This window comes from Zalophus californianus, chromosome X (assembly GCF_009762305.2).
Source record: "Zalophus californianus isolate mZalCal1 chromosome X, mZalCal1.pri.v2, whole genome shotgun sequence".
NCBI lineage: Eukaryota > Metazoa > Chordata > Mammalia > Carnivora > Otariidae > Zalophus > Zalophus californianus.
Window position 1 is genome coordinate 116,122,638 of NC_045612.1, and position 13,761 is coordinate 116,136,398.

General features: G+C 44.2%; 1 protein-coding gene across 6 annotated transcripts in view; it reads right to left on the bottom strand.

Moving 5' to 3' along the window:
• REPS2 (RALBP1 associated Eps domain containing 2) overlaps positions 1-4,394 on the bottom strand; it is a 238,225-nt gene extending 233,831 nt beyond the window's left edge. For all 6 annotated transcript variants that reach the window (XM_027609020.2, XM_027609021.2, XM_027609015.2 and 3 more), the window contains exon 1: positions 4,061-4,394. In XM_027609020.2, coding sequence (XP_027464821.1) covers positions 4,061-4,294 — 234 coding nt within the window. In that variant the 5' untranslated portion in view covers positions 4,295-4,394. The remainder of the gene's footprint in view (positions 1-4,060) is intronic.
• Positions 4,395-13,761: the final 9,367 nt, after the last annotated feature.

Below are 13,761 nucleotides of genomic sequence, written 5' to 3' on the forward strand. Positions count from 1 at the left end.
AGCACTAAAAAGAAATGAGCCATCAAGCTATGAAAAGACATGGAGTTATCTTAAATGCATATTATTAATGAAAGAAGCCAATGTGAAAAGATTACGTACTGTGTTTTTCTAACTATATGACATTCTAAAAAAGGCAAAACTGTGGAGACAGTAAAAAGATCAGTGGTTGCCTGCGGTTGGGGGTAAGTGGAAGGGATGACTATGCAGAGCACAGAGGATTTTTAGGTCAGGGAAACTATTCTGTATGATATTTTAATGGTAAATACATGTCATTATACATTTGTCCAAACCCATACAATGGTCAACACCAAGAGTGAACCATAATGTAAACTGGGGACTTGGGATAATTATGATATATCAATGTAGGTTCATCAATTGTAGCAAATGTATCACTCTGGAAGGGAGTATTCCTTTTTTTTAAGATTTTATTTATTTATTTGATAGAGAGACAAAGCGAGAGAGGGAACACAAGCAGGGGGAGTGGGAGAGGGAGAAGCAGGCTTCCCATGGAGCAGGGAGCCCAATGCAGGGCTCAATCCCAGGACCCTGGGCTCATGACCTGAGCCAAAGGCAGACGCTTAATGACTGAACCACCCAGGCGCCCCTGGAAGGGAGTATTCCTAATGGGGGAGGCTGTATATGTGTGTGGCGAGGGGGGTATATGGGAACACTATGCACCTTTCCTTCAATTTTGCTATTAACCTAAAACTGCTCTAAAAAAATCAAGTCTTGGGTGCCTGGGTGGCTCAGTTGGTTAAGCGACTGCCTTTGGCTCAGGTCATGATCCTGGAGTCCCAGGATCAAGTCCCGCTTCTCCCTCCGACCCTCCCCCCTTAGTGCTCTCTCTCATTCTCTCTCTCTGAAATAAATTAAATTAAATTAAAAATTAAGTCTTAATAAATTTTTTTTAAAAAAAAACCTTGGAATGTACAACACCAAGAGTGAACCCTAATGCAAACTCTGGACTTTGGGTAATAATGATATGTCAATGTCAATGTCAACTATAACAAATGTACCAGTCTGGTGGGGGATGTTGATAATGGAGGAGGCTGGCATGTGTGCCGGTAGGGGATCTATGGGAATTTTCTGTACCTTCCCCATAATTTTGCTGTGAACATAAAACTGCTCTAAAAAAATTAAATCTATTAAAAAATATATATACACATTTCAACAGAAAAAAAAATCCTTAACATAACTCACCTTCATGACAAAGTAACAGACATAGTAGCTTATTTTTTACTGCAAGGAGGAGACAAAATTAAGTATTTTTGTAAAACATTTACTCCAGGTAAGATTTTCGCCCTGCTTGAAATGTCATGGTAATCTTAATTATATGCTTATTAAGAAAACAAAAATCTGGCTGTTACCATAGAAATTACCAGGGATGGTTAGTGCCTCCATGATTTGGGCAGTTATACCTGTTGGGTCACTTAATTCTGAACTTACAGGTTCCTGTTCAACAGGGAAAGGCTAAAAATGTCTACATTTGTTTTAAAGAATGGCTAATACACTCATGGGGAAATGCAAATTGAGGTAAATGGAGCATGCATTCACATCAAGATACAACACGCCACGCCACACCACTCCCCACTAAAATGGTTGGCAAAAATTAGGTGGCTGCTGACTGCTAGCTTTGTGTGAATCTCTTCTGATCACATTTCCCTGTCCAGGATGCCTCTGATGTTCATTTTTGCCTGTTATGAAGAATACTGGATTATTGCAATTATATTAGGTTAACGGGGAAGGATGTATTTTATTTTGCTGGGCTGAGTAAGAAAGCTTAAAGCTCTGAGACATTTACTCTAAGCAATCTTCTAGGCATGTCTCCCTTTGCCAACATCTGAAGCAGTCTCCAGTTCCAACTGGACATCAAGAATATAAACTCACTCATGCAAATGTACTGTGCCTTGGGTTCTTTCTAAATCACATATACTTGAAGGGAGCATGGATTCTAACACCAGGAAAGTCCCCTCCCCAATTCCTTAGGAGTGGTGAACCAACATATTCACATTTAATATGCCCACTTTCTCTTATCACACTCCATGTATTACTGACTACAAATAAGCCTTAGCAGGTGCCCACCTGCCATTTACTTGCCGTGTGGCACCAGTCACTTATTCCTTTTTCAGTTGAGAAGTTGCAACAGCATTTAATAAATTTATATGATTGGGAATATTCTGAGGGCCTCAAGTAATGGCCATGGTTTGTGTTTTAAGACACTGACTTTCTGTCTACCTCGTTCAGCTCAACCACGGAACAGCAATTGCAGAACTTTCTACATACAAAGGACTTCTTAAGGGTAAACAGCCATGCTAAGTTCTATGAATACTCATTACATTTTCAGAAATCCCTTTTAAAAGGTGAAAGATTACAGAGTGGCTAAAGTTATGCTCACAAACACACAGGCATATGCATGTTCCAGCAGTATAAAGCACAGTCTTAAGTGGTAAGAAAAAAAATAAAGAACCTACAAACACAGTGACATTGCAAGTGAGCCATAAAACCCTCACTAATCCTCTAGAACTAGATTTTAAAATACCACTCCCCACTCTAAATATTCAATTGATGTTAACTTTCATACTAACTATTGCTTTTAAGAAAAGCTTCATTTCCATGCACCCCTATGTTTATAGTTTATAACAACCTTCTTCATAACAGCCAAGATATGGAAGCAACCCAAATGTTATTTATTTATATATAATATATAAAGAAATATTATTCAACCATCAAAAAGAATGAAATCTTGCCATTTGCAATGATATGGATGGAGCCAGAGTATAATGCTTAGCAAAATAAGTCAGTCAGAGAAAGACAAATACCATATGATTTCACTCATATGTGGAATTTAAGAAACAAAACAAGCAAAGGGAAAAGAGACAAATCAAGAAACAGACTCTTAATTACAGAGAACCAACTGGTGGTTACCAGAGGGGAGGAGATGGGGGGATGGGTGAAATATGTGATGGGGATTAAAGAGTGCACTCGCCCTGATGAGTACAGGATGATGTATGGAAGTACTGAATTACTATATTGTACACCTGAAACTAATATAACACTGTATGTTAACTGGAAATACAATTAAAACTTAAAAAAATAATTTTAAAAAGCTTCATTTCATGTTTTGGGCCTGATATTAAGAATCTTATCAACATGAAAGCCTGGTGATATCAAAAGACGATGCTTATCAAGTAGTCTTTCTCCAAGCTCCAAGGAAAGCACAAAACAAAAACAGCATGCGCTGTGGATCACTCCCTCCTCCTTTTCCAGGTATGGAGCAGCTAAAAGGAGGTGACACACATTACTTTCCAGTTCTATTTCAAGTCCAAGTAATAAGATGGGAAACTACAGCTGTCTCCTATGGTGGATGTCTGGGTCTATCTCTAGCACGAAACAGTAAGCTTGGCTTTGCCCTGACATACATCCTCTTGCAGCCCTTTGTCCCTGCTCTGCAACTTGTTAAGGCTTTCCAATTTAATACCAATATTCAGAAATATGTTAGTGAGCAAATACATATAGTAGATATATATATCTAGACAGATAGACTGATTACATGGATATAGGGCGGACAATATTCAATTCTGGGCCCCTGGCTATACATACATACATACATACATATACACACACACACACGCACACTTCAAGTTCAAATCCCAGCAAGGCACCCTGAGCGCCTATCCCTTTCCACCCACCCAGGAGAGGTAAAGGCAGGAGCAGCGAGCAGAGGTTAAACCAGACACCAGCCAAAACAAACACCATTTCCAGAACAAGGCAAACTTTGGGTCCGGACGGCTGCAGAGCCCCAGCGATGGCCGGGGGGGGGGGGGGGGGGGGGGGGAGTGTCAGTCTGTCTCAGGGGAGGAAAACGGGGAGCGCACCCAGCACTCCTGAGCTGCGGAGGAGGCTGGTGTTCCCCGGGGGACAAGGGCGTCGCCGCCATCCCCGACTTCGACCTGCCCGAGGCCTCCAGGTTCTTGAGCAGCCCCATCGCCCCACCCCGCCCCCTTATCCCCACAGAAATGGTCCGTACAGACCTGCTGTGGCAGGGGGCGCGGGGACCTACCTGGTGCAACGTCTCGGCGGGCAGCTGCGACGCCCGGAACAGGTCGGCCACGGGGCCCGCGGCTGCGGTGACCGCTCCCGGGACGGCCCTGGCGGCCTCAGGGGGCCCGGACCCGGGGCCCCCGCCTGCGGCGCCGGCGCAACGCGCGAAGAGCTCGGAGTAGCACTGCTGCTCGCCCTCGCTCAGTAGCAGCGGCGGCCCGGAGCCGCAGCCCCCGCCCGCTGCCGCCTCCATGGGGCCCGGAAGGGGGTCCGGCGTAGCACCGTCACCGGGTAAGGAGCCGACGCCTTCGCCTCAGCCTCCGCCGCCTCGGTCTCGGCCTCGGCCGCCGCCGCCACCGCCCCCACGCCCCGCAGCTGCCGCGCGGCCGCTTCCTCCCGGCGCGCGCCGGCCCCGCCCCCGGACTTGAATGTTGTGCCTCCGCCGCGCGGCACATGGAGACAGGCGCGGGGCGAACCAATCGCAGGCTGAGATCGCACCCCGGCCCCGCCCCCACCATCCGGCCCCGCCCCGCCCCGCCCCGCCGCGCCGCGCCAGGTAACTAACTCTGCGGGCCGTCCACCACGCGACCGGTCACCTGCCCCTCTCGCACTCCTCAGACCCGGAGGGCAGGAGCCAGCGCTTGGCGCGCTCACCCGGCCCGGGAGGGGTGCCCTTGGCTCTCCTCCCAGGCTGGGAAAGGAGACAACTAGACCCACCTGGAGTATGGCGCTTTTCAGCGGGCGGAGAAAGCTGTGGTGATTTCTCCCTAGAACGCTGGAGCTGGGGCAGCGCCCTTCGCGGAAAAGGGAGGAGGCGTGAGAAATTAAGTTTCCCTTTTTACATAGCAGTAGCGCTTCTGTCCTCCTGTGTCCTATGGAGATCCAGAGATCATACGAACTGACTGACCCAGGGACTGACCAAAGCGCTCACGGGGACGATGAGGTTAGGCCACTTCCTCAGGTCTGCAGTTGAGCCTGAAAAGGAACAACATCAGTTAGTGTTAAGTACTAGAGTAATAAGAGTAAAAGGGGCCCTAGGAAGAAGAATTGCATATGTGTATATATATATACACACAAAAAAAATTAAGTCCAGGATTAAGCACTAATAAAAAATACATTTTAGAATTTAATAAAGAGATACATAAATCTTTCACCCCAAATAATTTTATTTTAATTAAAAACAAAAACTATCTCAAGAAATAGCACTGATGATAGCAAATATACTTTGGTATTTTGGTCAACTCAAATAAGGAGGAAGGGCAGGAAGACTGGGGAAAAAATCAACAGGTGGTAAAGGGGGAAGGGAATACATTAGAAGAAAAATTATGAGGGCGCCTGGCTAGTTGAGTAGGTAGAGCATACAACTCTTGATCTTGGGGTTGTGAGTTCAAGCCCCACGTTGGGCATAGAGTTTATTTAAAATAAATAAACAAAAGGTTTTAAAAAGAAGAAGAAGAAGAAAATTATGTCAATTGATGGCCAGAGTAAGATTTTCCTTTTGGAATCTAAGGACATGAAATAAGATCCACTCCAAAAGCAGGAAGTTCTCATCTCTTCACTAAGATTTCCTTTTACCACATTTTGCTTTAGACCTGCCAGGAGAGAATTAAGACAGAAATAAGCTTGCAGACAAGAGTACAGAAAGGGTAGTTAAGTAAGAAGCAGCGAAGACTACCTCAGCTGGGGAATTTCCATTTCAAAATCTAACCACCCACTGTCTTTTCCACGACCGTAATAATTTCTCAGGAAAACTGAAAGCCAAGAGATCATGTTTATTCTCTTCTGACCTTTTTAGTCATACTCAGGATTCCCCCACCATTCTAACAGAGGTTAGAAAGGGACCCACTCTTTGTGATAAAAGCCAAACCCTACTTTCCCCTGTAACACCTGGGAAAAGAGATGTGAGGTATAATAATCCCTGACATTCATATAGTTCAAAGCTACATTATCTCGTTTAAGCAAGTCTCACAGTAACTCACTGAGGTAGGTTGGGAAAACATTTTCATCTTCATTTTGCAGATGAGAAAATGGATACAGAGATGATGTGATTTACCCAACTGAATACTAGATTCGGAGCTGCTCTTCATTACTCAACTCAGTTTAATAAATTTGACAGGTAGTCATCAGCACCACAGATAACTGCAGAAATGCGTAGAAAGTCTTACATCTGTGCCTATCCATCAAGCAGCACTCATTGGTAGAACAGAAAGTATTAACTGTGTCCCTACTGGAGTACTGTGAGGGATTAAAAAAAAAATACACGATGTGTTCCTTTCAAGGAATCTGTAGCTTTGCTGGAAAAGACAAAACTGACACAACAAATAAAAACACACAATAAAAGACAATATATAATTAAGTGCTAAATCGTGTACCCGGGCTAAGTGTTGTGGGAGTTTAGAGAAGAGAGAAAATCCATGAGCCAGAGCCCAGCCAGGAAGGTTTAATGGAGAAGGCCCCCAGATGGATGTTACAAATCGGTTCGACTGGGGGATGCAAAAGGGCCGGACAGAGTGGGGGGGCTCACAGGAGAGGGAGGAGCCCCAGAGACTTGGCGCCAAGGAAGGGGTGAGTGTGGGACAGCGGGCTGGGGTGGGAGGGAGGGGGCAGCCTGTCTGGGGCTCTGGTATGCCAGAGGAAAGCTGCTCAATGGAGGACAAGAGGCAGAAGTGACCCACCAACAGTAACCAGTAAACCTAGGATGCAGGAGGGAAAAAATGGCATTTTTTAAATGTCTTTGTATCTAAGGAATGCCAAGTGCTGTTCTTTATTTCTGCAACAGTTTTTTGAATAAAAGAAATAGTTATCAAACTTCAGAGTAAACACAGCTAAGAATGTAATAACGAGAAACACTCATATCCCTTAAGGCTGGCAGTAAACAAGAATGTTTTAGAAGAGAATTTCTTTTTACTTTTTGCAGTTCTAAACTTCCACACTTGTTTGGGCTCCATCATGGCTAGAGAGGCCAGAATGATAATACAGTTGACCTTTAAACAAGGCAGGGGTTAGGGGCACTGACCCCCATGCACTTGAAAATACACGTGTAACTTTTGACTCTCCAGAAACTTAACTAAGAGCCTACTGTTGACCAGAAGCCTTACCGATAGCAAATAGTTGATTAACATGTATTTTGTATATGTATTATATACTATATTCTTATAATAAACTAAGCTAGAGAAAAGTGCTATTAAAATCATAAGAGGGGGCGCCTGGGTGGCTCAGTCGTTAAGCGTCTGCCTTCGGCTCAGGTCGTGATCCCAGGGTCCCGCGATCGAGCCCCGCATCGGGCTCCCGGCTCGGCGGGAAGCCCGCTTCTCCCTCTCCCGCTCCCCCTGCTTGTGTTCCCTCTCTCTCTGTGTCTCTCTGCGTCAAATAAATAAAATCTTAAAAAAAGAAAAGAAAAAGAAAAAGAACAACACAGTTCAAACCTGTGTTGTTCAAGGGTCAACTGTATATTCGGGAATAGTCAAGACAGGGTCTTTAAGTTTTGCTTTTTCCTTTTAAATCCAGCATGAGTGCCCTGCATAAAGATGACAACTGAACAAACTCAGAACAAGGTGCTGGTCACCTGTAGGGAAGAGTTTCCTAAAGCAGGGGTTGGCAAACTAGGACCAGTTGTCTGGTTTTATTATTATTTTATTTTATCTTTGGAGAGAAAGAGAGAGAGTGTGTGGAGAGGGGCAGGGGGAGAGAGAGAGAATCCCAAACAAGCTCCACGCTCAGCACAGAGCCCGATGCAGGGCTTGTCCCACAACCCTGAGATCATGACCTGAGCTGAAATCAAGAGTCAGACGCTTAACTGACTGAGCCACCCAGGCGCCCCAGTTTTCTGGTATTGTATGGCTCACGAGCTAAGAATGGGTTGTACATCTTCTTTTAAGTAAACTCCACACCACATGTAGGGCTTGAACTCACGACCCCGTGATCAAGAGTCGTGTGTTCTGACAGAGCCAGCCAGGTGCCCCAGCTTGTACTTTCTTTCTTTTTTTTTTTTTTCTAAGTTCCTCCTCGCTCAGCGTGGAGCCCAACTCAGGGCTTGAATTCACTGACCCTGAGATCAAGATGTGACCTGAGATCAAGAGTCAGACACTTGGGGCGCCTGGGTGGCTCAGTCGGTTCAGCGACTCACTCTTGATTTCCACTCAGATCATGATCTCAGGGTCGTGGGATCACGCCACAGCTCAGGCTCTGCACTCAGCAGGGGTCTACTTGAGATTCTCTCTGCCCTCCGCCCAAATAAATCCATCTTTAAAAAAAAGAGTCAGAGGCTTAACTGACTAAGCCACTCAGGCGCCCCCTGGATTATACATTTTTTAATGGTTGAAAAATAGTGCTTTCTGTACACTGAATAATATTTCAGGACATGTGAAAATTATGTGAAGTTCACATTTCAGTATTCATAAGTAGAGTTTTACTGGAACACAGCCAGGCCCCTTCATTTATGTGTTGTCTATGGCTGTTTTCACACTAGAATGGCAGAGTTGAGTCATTGCTTAAGGTCTCTGGACATTTACAGGAAAAATTTACTGATTCCTGTTTCATAGTATGGAAACCTAATCTTTTCTTTTTTGAGACCTAATATTTTCTTATACCTACAGCCAGTTTATAGGTTACCTAGGCAGGGGAGGTATACAGAATTCTATTCGGCTTCTCTGAGCTTCAGAATTTTCATGAGTGATATTGAGGTTCTTGACATTGTATTTCAAAGATTGTGAACTTTAAAAATTACTTAGTGAGGGACTGACCAATGTAAACACTAAATAATCACTTGTTTGACTGATTTTTTTTTCTGGAAGTGAAGAAAGATCTTTGACAGTGTGAGAGGGAATCCTATTCCCCTGGCCGCATTTTTTCTTGAGAAATTTCCTCTCTACTCCCCAGGAGGGAGTATGATGAAGTAACACTGGCGCTTCTCCCAGCTCCTCTCATTTTCTCTTCTCTACGGCAGAAGTGATGGAAGGCAGAAGAAACTGATCATTCCTGATTTTTAACAATGTCTCTCTCTATCCCTCTCTGTCTCTGTCTTTCTGTCTCACTCTGTTTCTCTTTCTCTCTTTCCTGACCCCCCCCTTTCAACCTCTCTCCCCACCACCAACACCCTTGAATTCTGTTGCCCTCAGAGAGGACTCCATTCTACCTGATTTCACATAGAAAGCACACTGAGTTTGGGGCCACTCTTCTGTTCCCACTTGTGGGATTTGATGGGTGTAAGACAGCAGTGTCCTTGCTGCTTGACAGGTAAAATCTGCTTTGTAGACTCTCTTTGGGGTGGAGAAGGAAGGGGGTAGGGAAAGTAAGAAGAAGCCTGATTGTGGCCACAAACCAATCTGAATTTCCAATTCAATTCCAGCAACAGTAAAGCTGATGTGGGCCACATGGGCCCACCCAATGCATTCTACGCTCCTAGAGAGAGAGCTTTTGGAGCACTTGGCCCCCTGTACGCTCTGCAAACCACTAATGACAATGAAATCTTACAAGTTATTGTCTCCCATAAACCAGTTTTGAACATCGATGAAATTATATATTATATCCACCTGTGTGTGTGTGTGTGTGTGTGTGTGAGAGAGAGAGAGAGAGAGAGAGAAAGAGAGAGAGAGAGAGAATGTGCCTTCTTCCTTCCTGTAGCAACTCCATCCTCTGAAGCAAAAGCTTGACAAATTGAGAAGGTGGCTGTTCCCGAACAACAAATAGTTTGTTCTCAGTAACCCTGTTGGCCTCTTAGGTACCCTATCAGATAGCTCACCTCTCTCCATGGTAGCCCTGGGAATGGCTGAACAGAAACATTAAAAAGCTTTCTATGCACTGGGCAAGTCCAATAGTTACATCAGACAAACCGTAGCCGACAGTTGTCACCACTTGTTAACAATAGCAAGCTGTCTAAACTTGAGAAAGCAGCTTCCTGCTTGGTTTCCCTGAACAGGATTTTGGATAATAATTATCCTAGCCATATAGTTCCATGGTGCTTTTCACATTCACCCATAATACTCAAGCACACTGTCAGAGCTTTCTTCTGTGTTTTGAAGGAATAAGAAAAAAATTCTTACTTTAGGTCTTCAGCACTTTGGTCACCACAGATTTGAGCAAGGATTATTATTGATGACATGGGTAGAATTCATAAAATTTTCAGAAGCTTTTCAGGTTTCTGAAAAATAGAGGGTTCACTAAATGAGTCATGGTAGGCTAACTACTGAAACAACCAACTTGAAAAATCTCAGCGGGTTAACATAATAATGATTTCTTTCTTGCTCCGGTCACAGTCCAACAAGGGTCTGTGCAGAAAAGCGGTTCTCTTTGTGTTCATTCAAGGACACTAGCTAGTAAGTCCTCCATCCCGTGGGACCTCACAGTCTTCCACTAGATGCTCTGCATCTGGCAGTTATAAAAAGAAAGAGAGAGCTCAACAGGGCTGGAAAGAGAGAGAGAGCATGGAAGATTGCTTACACAGGGATTTTATGGGCCAGGGCCGGAGGTGGCACATATCACTTCTCCCTGCTTTCCATTGGTTGGAACTGAGTCATGTGGCTGCAGCAAACTGCAAGGGAGTCTGGGAAATGTAGTCGATGTATATAGCCAGGAAGAAGAAATGGGTTTGGGGAACATCTACCCGGATTCTGACATAATTACCATACAAAAATTGCAAACCTATTGTAGACACTGTTGAGTCACTGCCAAGATTCCTGTCACCGGGCAATGCACCTATCAGGGAGTATAGTCGGCTAATGGCTCACAGCTGCTCCCTTCTTTGGAGACTTCCCCTCAGCCAACCTGGAGCCACCTCAGGGAGGTTAAACCTCTACACTCCACCCCCCCACAGACCAGCCCATAGCCAATGGCTGACTGAAATGAAATATAAAAGGCCAGCCCTTTGCCTTAAGGCGAGACCACCTCTGTGGTACAACTCATGCTCCATAGTGCCTGTGGGATCAGACTGAAGCAAGTCCTCAGCTGAGACTGTTTCCTTGCTTACCTCCTTCGCCAGTCCCCCCCTGCTTCCTTCACTCCCCTTCTCCTGAGAGTACTTCCTCAATGAGGCACTTACACAAGAATCCCCACCTCAGTTTCTGCACCCAGAGATCCCAACCTGAGCCAGGATTTTACATCAGAGAATAGTATGACTCACGTCTCATGGAAAAAGCATGTGCAGCACAAGTCGATCTGTAAATATTTAAGTGCTCTCAGTAGAATATGTATGGTCTTATCCTCCATAAACAAAGGCCACTTTTCCTGCACTGCAAACAGAAACCTCTTATGGTGAATATGAATCATGGCCTCATCATTTTTCTTTCCTGCCCTTTCTACTTTGACTAAGTTGATGTGACTACTGAATCATCTAGGACCTGAGTCTCAGCCTTTCAAGGCCAGAAATGTGTTTATCACTTCGTTGGAGGCATTGCAGCCCATAGGAGACAACAGGTACATAAATCACAATTCCTATTAACTGATTTACGTCCACAGAGATATCTGTTCTGTGAAACATAACTCCCCTTCTCTCTGGAGATAAATTTTAAATAAGAAAACTGTTTCTCAGATATAGAAACGTAGAAACAAACAAAGGAACTAAATAAAGACAGTGAGCCTGAAACAACCTTTTTCATAGTCAAAGATGTTTCCAAGTAGCATTTCAAGGACAAGGAACACATCTTAATCATTTGGTGCTCAATAAATAATTGATTTATTTTTTAATTTATTTTAGAGAGAGAAACAGCATGAGTGGGAAGGACAGAGGGAGAGGGAGACAGAGAGAATCTCAAGCAGACTCCATGCTGAGCACAGAGCCCAACATGGAGCTCTATCCCAGGACCCTGAGACCATGACCTGAGCCAAAACCAAGAGTCAGACGCTTAACCGATTGTGCCACCCAGGCGCCCCTTGATTTATTTTTTTTAAGACTGTATTTATTTGAGAGAGAGAGCAGGGGAAAAGGAGAGGGAGAAGCAGATTCCCCCCGAGCTCAGAGCCTGACTTGGGGTTCCATTCCAGGACCCTGAGATCATAACCTGAGCCAAAACCAAGAGTCAGACGATTAACCGACTGAACAACCCAGGTGCCCCAATAATTGATTTAAATCAAGGAAGAAATCAGAACTATCCGGAAAGTACTAGAAATACAATGGGAAAGTATCCTTCTAAGATTTCCTCTCATGAGAGGCTTATGTTTCCTTTGCCACTCCTAGGGACAAATCTCCTCCTAGTTTAAACCTACTTTGATAACATGATTTTATTCTCAACTTCATGTCTTATTTACATTTTAACTCATGTCTTTAATTCTCTTCTCTAGGAGTTCCAGTCACTAAAAACTTACATTTTGGTTTAGCTATTTTTTCATGACTTCTGAGTAAGTACCATAATCTCAATAATAGCTTCCAAAATAACAATGTAGAGGGGCGCCTGGGTGGCTCAGTTGGTTAAGCGACTGCCTTCGGCTCAGGTCATGATCCCAGGGTCCTGGGATCGAGGCCCGCATCGGGCTCCCTGCTCGGCAGGGAGTCTGCTTCTCCCTCTTCCACTTCCCCTGCTTGTGTTCCCTCTCTCACTGTCTCTCCCTCTCTCTGTCAATTAAATAAATAAAATCTTTAAAAAAATAATACTAACAATGTAGATTTGGTTTTGTCTTGGAAATGTTCCCCTCTACATCTACTCTCATTTACAGATTATATCAGACTCTGGTGGAAAAGATCAGTTTTATAAGTAAGCAACTGTCCAGGCAGCATGATTTCAAGGTGCTTAAGGTATGGAATTGTAAGGGCGCCTGGGTTGCTCAGTCGGTTGAGCATCTGACTCTCAATTTCAGCTCAGGTCATGATCTCAGGGTCCTGAGACTGAGCCCTGTGTCCGACTCCACGCTCAGTGGGGAGTCTGCTTGGGATTCTTTCTCTCCCTCTGCCTCTCCCCCGCTCTCTCTGTCAAATAAATAAATAAATCTCTTTTAAAAAGATATGGAATTGTATCAGTCATCTATTGCTGCATAACAGTAACTTGACCAACAGACATTTATTATCTCACCATTTCTGCAAATCAGGAATGCAGCAGTGACTTAGCTGAATGGTTCTGGCTCACAGTCTCTCAGAAGGTTGCAGCCAAGCCGTTGGCCAGGGCTGCAGTTATCTGAAGGCTGGACTAGAGCTGGAGGATCCATTTCCTCCATATTTGGCACATTCACATATTTGTTGACAGGATATGTGGACGTCTCCACAAAGCTGCCTGAGTAGTTCGGGACATGGCAGCTGGCTTCTTCCAGAGCTAGGGATCTAAGACAGAGTATTTCTGCAAGCACAGTGTCTTTTATGACCTGGTCTTAGAGGTGATGCACCACTTCTACCATTCTATTTATTAGGAGCAAGTCACTAAGTCCAACTCACACTCAAAAAGAGGGGAATTGACCTCCAGCTCCTGAAAAGAATGTCAAAGAACTTATGGGCACATTTTAAACCACTATACAACTCTTCTCAGAACTGGTTTTTCACTACCCTCTTTGTTCTTCACACAGTCCCTCTCAAATTTTCAAAGTATGTTTTAATATGGTTTTGAGTTCAAAGTGATATCAACCTATTTATAATCTTACAATGAGAACAGGCAGGATTTTTTTGAATCCATAGGCATTATTTTAGTTTATTAACTTTTTTGCAGTAATTTCAGATTCACAGAAAATTGCAAAAATGGTACAAAGAATTTCTGTATATATCTCACTCAAATCCCCCAAATGTTTCCACATTTGCTTTATCTT